The sequence below is a fragment of the Limulus polyphemus genome, unplaced genomic scaffold (assembly GCF_000517525.1).
Source record: "Limulus polyphemus unplaced genomic scaffold, Limulus_polyphemus-2.1.2 Scaffold79, whole genome shotgun sequence".
Taxonomy (NCBI): Eukaryota; Metazoa; Arthropoda; class Merostomata; order Xiphosura; family Limulidae; genus Limulus; species Limulus polyphemus.
In genome coordinates this window covers 972,266-979,241 of record NW_013665689.1, presented here as the reverse complement: position 1 = coordinate 979,241, position 6,976 = coordinate 972,266, and the positions used below count along the sequence as shown (strand labels likewise).

Below are 6,976 nucleotides of genomic sequence, written 5' to 3'. Positions count from 1 at the left end.
TCCAAATTAAGGTTATAGAAGTGAGCTTTCCCGTTAAGTCTTTCAACTGTCTGACGTTGGGAAATAATTTAAAAAATAAACAGGATAAGAGGGTTTAATTGGAAAATTTGCAAGAAAGCAATGTTAAAATGGAAATTCAATCAAAAGTAGGTTTGCATGTAAATGAGTATAATGGAAAAGGCTTTTGATTTATCTCATGTTTAAAATGTACATTCAAAGAATACATGACTAATGACTATAAATAATATTAATTAATTAATTTTCAAAATGTATGTAAATCAGATATTCTAGTAGCATCAGAGGTGGAAATGCTAATTCTTTTTTATGCTGCTTTGTAGAATATTAACATTTGTTTCTTCACATTAACTTTTATGGCTTGGTTTTCATTTTGATTTTTCTTTAATATGAACAATATCTTAACGTAAGCTTCAACAGATTAAAGTGCTTTTCTGGCCGGTGACATCCGATTATCTAGCTTATACGATAATTATTTAGCAGATACAATAAATATCCATGATGGGTTACACATTTGTAACACAAAGCCTAACTTAACTTTGATAGTGAACAATGGGTGGGAGGTATTAAAAAGGATAAAAAGATTAAGTCGAATAAGAAAATGAGTTAATTGATTAGGACTTCATCAAGTATATATATTTGTCTTAAATCGCATGATCTTATTAGAAAGTCAAATTATGTTCCTTGGAGTTGTAAATTATAAACCGAGAAGGAAATGCGTATTATTCAATATATAAGCGATTGAAGCGTTTCCATTAAAGACCACATGAGGTCTTCATCAGACACTAAAGGGTTTGTGGACTGGAGCTAAAATGAAGCATTAATGAACAAAGTGAATGGGGAGCTGTTTTTACAGAAAGCTGCATCAACATTGAAAGCATAATTATTCGGTGTAGTAACAGGCAGATAGAAATAAGCATAGTTTTTCATCTAAAGATAGCTATAGAACTGAATATATACACACACATATATATATGTGAATTTTGTTTTAATTTTAATGTGAAAATATTTGAAAAATACTTTGTAAAGAAATAAAATATAACACACAAAACTGCATACTCCTTTTCTCTTTACGTTATTCGAATTAGGCTTTAGAAATAACCTAAATATTAATTAATCTGTATATACATTCTAAAGTAAAAATATTAATAAAATACTCTGTTAAGATATAACATATATTAAAAATAATTCTTTATTCCTTTTACATTCACGCTATTGGAATTAAGCTTTAAAATGTAATTTAAATATAAATTAATCTGTATATATACATTCTAAAGTAAAAATATTAATAAAATACTCTGTTAAGATATAACATATAATAAAAATAATTCGTTATTCCTTTTACATTCACGCTATTGGAATTAAGCTTTAAATGTAATTTAAATATAAATTAATCTGTATATATACATTCTAAAGTAAAAATATTAATAAAATACTCTGTTGAGATATAACAGATAATAAAAAGAATTCGTTACTCCTTTTACCTTTACGCTATTCGAATTAAACTTCAAATGTAATTTAAATACAAATTAATCTGTATACTCATCCTAAAGTAAAACACAAAAGAAAGATTTATGTGGATGAGCTCTTACGATTCACTTCGAGCACAGGTTGACTCTGTAGTAGAGTTCTGGATTTGGAACTGACGAACCAGGCTCGAATATGTGCGGTACACAAAATATTTTACGAATTTTAAACTGTGAATACGCTATAAAAGTAACAGTCAATCCCTCAACGTGGGACGTGGGTGGTAGGGGCTACTGACTGGCTGTCTTCTCTCTAGTCGGTAGTTCAAAATTAAGGACGGCAGCAGATAGTCTTAGTAAATGAAAAGTACAGATACATTGTATCAACACAATAATCACTCGACTTAAATATCTTGATAATAGTTGTTTATTAACTTTTCACACGAGCATCGGGTATAATTCAGAACTTAAGAAAAAATAAATCATTATATATTTTCGTAATTATCAATAACTATATTAGAGGACTACTCTGTAATAATAGCCAGGCATAACGCGTTGCTTTCATCAAACTTTTAAGTACGTAGTATTTGTTCACTGGAAATTTAGAAAATATCCTCAAAAGAGCGTAAAATTCACTTTGTATAGGTGTGCGTGTGAAAAGATACCATGAGAATATAGCATGTTCAACAAGTCTTTATCAGAGACATCTAGTGGTATAACTAATTTAACTTGCTTAACACAAATGACAAGTCTATTTATAAACAATTAGTGATTTCAAAATAAAATAAAAAATCTTCCTAATAAAAAATATTTTTAAATAAGAATTTACTTTTGAAAACACAACTCAATAAAAATGTTAAAGTATTTCTCTGATGATGAAAATTTCTTAGTTGAAGATGATTTGCTGGCAAGATGAAAATGAGTAGATTTTCCATTTTAGGTTTTCTTACGGAAACATCCAACTTCAAAATCGGCCTCATTATGTTGAATACAAGTGTTCCTAAAGAAGCAACCAACAACAACATCAGCCTCATTATGTTGAATACAAGTGTTCCTAAAGAATCGTAAAACTTCAAAATCAGCCTCATTATGTGGAATACAAGTGTTCCTAAAGAAGCATACAACTTCAAAATCAGCCTCATTATGTTGAATACAAGTGTTCCTACGGAAGCATCCAACTTCAAAATCGACTTCATTATGTTGAATACAAGTGTTCCTAAAGAATCGTAAAACTTCAAAATCAGCCTCATTATGTGGAATACAAGTGTTCCTACGGAAGCATCCAACAACAGCATCAGCCTCATTATGTTGAATACAAGTGTTCCTACGGAAGCATCCAACTTCAAAATCGGCTTCATTATGTTGAATACAAGTGTTTCTAAAGAAGCATACAACTTCAAAACTGGCTTCATTATGTGGAATACAAGTGTTCCTACGGAAGCATCCAACAACAACATCAGCCTCATTATGTTGAAGAAAAGTGTCCGGGAAAAGGAAGTTCATGATAATTTTTAATATCTACAATAATGTTTATGTTATTACTTTGTTTAATGCGATCCAAGGTTCTTTCTGTATTTGTTTAGCGAGATAAAAAATGAATTGATAAGACACACAATATACACAAAACCAATACCTAATGGAGAAAAAAGGAAACTTTGTTGAAAATCGTGAAGTATTACATATCATATTTATTTTATTTTGAATATCGCGCAAACCTACACAATGGCTATCTGCTTTAGCCGTCCCTAATTTAGTAATGATAGACTAGAGGGAAGGCAGCTAGTCAAAACCACCCCCCACCAACTCTTGGACTACTCTTTTCCCAACGAATAGTAGGATTAACCGTCACCTTATAACACCCACACGGCTGAAAGGGCGGGCATGTTCGATATATATAATATATATAAATTGATATTTAATTGGTAAGTTTATTTTGTCTAAACATATGTATACATATATTACTAATACAGCTAATGTTTCAAAAATACAAGAAAAAAGAGAAAGATTCAAAATACAAACTTTAGTTTTTTAATTAGACTTACAAATTTATAGGTCTCACACGGCCTGGTGGTTACGGCGCTCGATATGCAACTTGAGGATCGTGAGTTCGAATTCTTGTCAATTTGTTAACAATTTTTTTGTCTATACGTTTGTTTGTCTTTGAGCAAATATATGCAAACTGTGGCATGTATGCGGTGGGATCGTACCTGAAATTTTAGTGTTATATGTCTTTAATAATATTTTAAAGCTAAATAGAATATTTTGTTTATAACTTTAGTTGTATCGCAAACAACTTTTCTAAGCGAAAGACCAAATTGCATACCGTGAAAATAACACTCAAGAGCGTAAAAGTTTTAAAACTTTTTCCAAGATCTCAAATACAGATTGAATAACTATCATATAATTCAGCAGCTAATATGAAGTTTTTGTTTTTCTTCCAAAGCCAAATTTTTGTTTATATACTGAAGATAATTAAAGAAAACTAGGAAAGCGCGAAATAAATACAGCTTCATTTCTTCCATATATACACACACACGTATATATTTATTTATGTTTCAAGGATTTCGTTGATGGAATTTCGTCTAGTGAAACCGAAAAAAAAAGATTTTTCGAAAATTTTGTAACGAAATAAAATCGATTTTTTCAAACTGTACCACGTGTTTTCAAAAAATGAAACTCTCTCAAGTTGAAATTCGATTAATTTATTTTTTCAACAACAACACAAGATCGTAAGGCCTTCTCATATGGAAGTGTAATTCTGTTTTAAACACATCAGATACTCAGTATTATATAAATCATATTATATTTAACTTACAAATTTATAAGATTTTTATACACCTCGAAAAACAATGAGAATATTGAGAAGATCATATAGGGTTATGAAACAATCAATTCACTTGTTTTTGTTTTGAAAACCTCCAACAGATGAACTTACACGAAACAAAATTACACGTAAGCTCAAAGACAATGTTGCTGTTTTACATTTAGATTAGTTAGCAAAGGCTCTACTATTGTTTTCTTTTACATTTAACATTCACGTACTTTATTCATATAGAAAATATGTATAAACAACAGCCACTTTAAAGTTTATAACACCTATAGTATTTAAAAATTTTGAGGATTTTACAAGGTTTTCAAAATAACACGAACGTTCGCATTTGACATAACAAGTTAGATATTACAACTTGTGTAGTTTGAAGAAAAAGGGACGCTTTTCAGATCATCTTATTTTATCTTATATGTATGTTTTTACTTGACACTGTTATTTATTCAGAATATGACATATATTGAGATATTAGTCACAATACGAAATAAATTATTACACCACCCTAACTCTTCATACACACAATATAACTTTATTGCAACTAACTAACAATTTACCACCCTCGTTTTAAAAACTAGGATATTTTTCAAGTAATATTTATAGCAAGTATTGGTCAGAATGATATTACATAAAAAGACACTCTAGTTCGTGGAAAGAGATTAGAAAAATATGGTCTAAAGGCTTACTTAGGAAGCAAAACATCTTTTGTAGGCAGTATAACATTAGAGGAAATTTAGGTAGGAGGAAAACAATGCATGAAATTTCTATCTACGTTATCTTTTCGCACTGGTACGTTTTGATAAGATACTTATGTTAATCGTAACCTGAATAATATTTTCCTGTTTGTTTTTTTCCTGTGAGCGATACTTCTTGCTGGTGTATTCAAGTAAACAACACCAACAGACATAGGGAAGGACGTAGAAATATCACAGTCAGTCATGTGTTTTCAGGTCAGTAGGTCTCAAGAACTAGATTAATTTTTGAGAAAAAAGCATAACGTCGTCATTTCTCGGTTTATTTAAAAGTATGATTTCAAACATATAGGATATTCTTTATGGGGAACACTGAAGAGATGAAATCAGAATAGAGACCAGATATTTCCTTGAATTACCGGTAACACAGTTCCCCTGCTATTCTGAAGAAAAAGAGTTAGAGTTTTCTTCATTTTCAAATTGAAAACGTTTTCACCGATGTGTTCAAAAAGGTCTTGTGCACGGAACATCAATACATAATTTTAACACAGTAATCTGACGCACAAGTTGTCTGATTATGTTGTTCTTAATTTTTTGTCTTAATAATAAAGGGAAAAAAAAGTATTATTTTATGACATCACATCGTAAAATTAAATAAGACAACTTAAGATCACTCCATTTTACTTCTTTAAAAGGTTATACTTATGATAATTCTTTTGATAAATACACGAAATAAATATTTATCTTCTCAACATGCTACCAGAGCACCTATAATTTCCGTATAACACCTGGATTAGTTTTACACTAAAAGGAATGCCACAAAACCATGAGGAGAAGAATGAGGAATTCCCAAGGATGTTTATGTAATCCACTACTGCCACTTATTCCTGAAAAAGTGTGAAAAAATAATGTTCGTTAATTTTTCTTTCACAGTTGAACAAAATATCGTCATAAATTTCAAATCTTACTTTATAAAATAAGATCATTTTCTAAAGAAACACAAACTGGAAATTAGAAATAACAGGGAATCGTGGTGTGAAAACTTATCACATTTGCGTATTAAATGAAATAAAATAACGTACACGCAAATAAGTTATTGAACTGAAAAAGAAACCTGACTTTAAGAAGTTATAAACATTTGTTTGTTTAAACTCTCCAACCTTTCTGTTAAAATAATCTATTTTGGTCATCACATCAGCTAAATTTGTATTTCGTAATTATGAAAACTGAGAAATTTACTTCAATAAATAATACTACAATTAATTTACAAAACTGAGCTATGTCTAATATGTTTTTATTTTTGTATATGGCTATCGATCCATGTTTAATGTTGGAAAAAAGATTCTTGTATTGTCATTTATTTATTTATTTGTAATTATGAAAACTGAGAAATTTACTTCAATAAATAATACTACAATTAATTTACAAAACTGAGCTATGTCTAATATGTTTGTTTAATGCGATCCAAGGTTCTTTCTGTATTTGTTTAGCGAGATAAAAAATGAATTGATAAGACACACAATATACACAAAACCAATACCTAATGGAGAAAAAGGAAACTTTGTTGAAAATCGTGAAGTATTACACATCATATTTATTTTATTTTGAATTTCGCGCAAACCTATACAAGGTCTATCTGTGCTCTGCCCACCACGGGTATCGAAATCCGGTTTCTAGCCGTGAAGTATTACCCATCATGTTTAGTTTAGTTTGAATTTCGCGAAAACCCACACAATGGCTATTTGCTTTAGCCGTCCATAATTTAGTAATGATAGACTAGAGGGAAGGCAGCTAGTCAAAACCATCCCCCACCAACTCTTGGACTACTCTTTTACCAACGAATAGTAGGATTAACCGTCACCTTATAACACCCACACGGCTGAAAGGGCGGGCATGTTCGGTGACAAGAATTCGAACTCACGATCCTCAAGTTGCATATCGAGCGCCGTAACCACCAGGCCGTGTGAGACCTATAAATT

General features: G+C 30.4%; 1 protein-coding gene across 2 annotated transcripts in view; it reads right to left on the bottom strand.

The window, feature by feature from the left end:
• Positions 1-4,209: 4,209 nt before the first annotated feature.
• LOC106467340 (synaptogenesis protein syg-2-like) overlaps positions 4,210-6,976 on the bottom strand; it is a 110,515-nt gene continuing 107,748 nt past the window's right edge. For both annotated transcript variants that reach the window (XM_022396196.1, XM_022396203.1), the window contains exon 8: positions 4,210-5,884. In XM_022396196.1, coding sequence (XP_022251904.1) covers positions 5,802-5,884 — 83 coding nt within the window. In that variant the 3' untranslated portion in view covers positions 4,210-5,801. The remainder of the gene's footprint in view (positions 5,885-6,976) is intronic.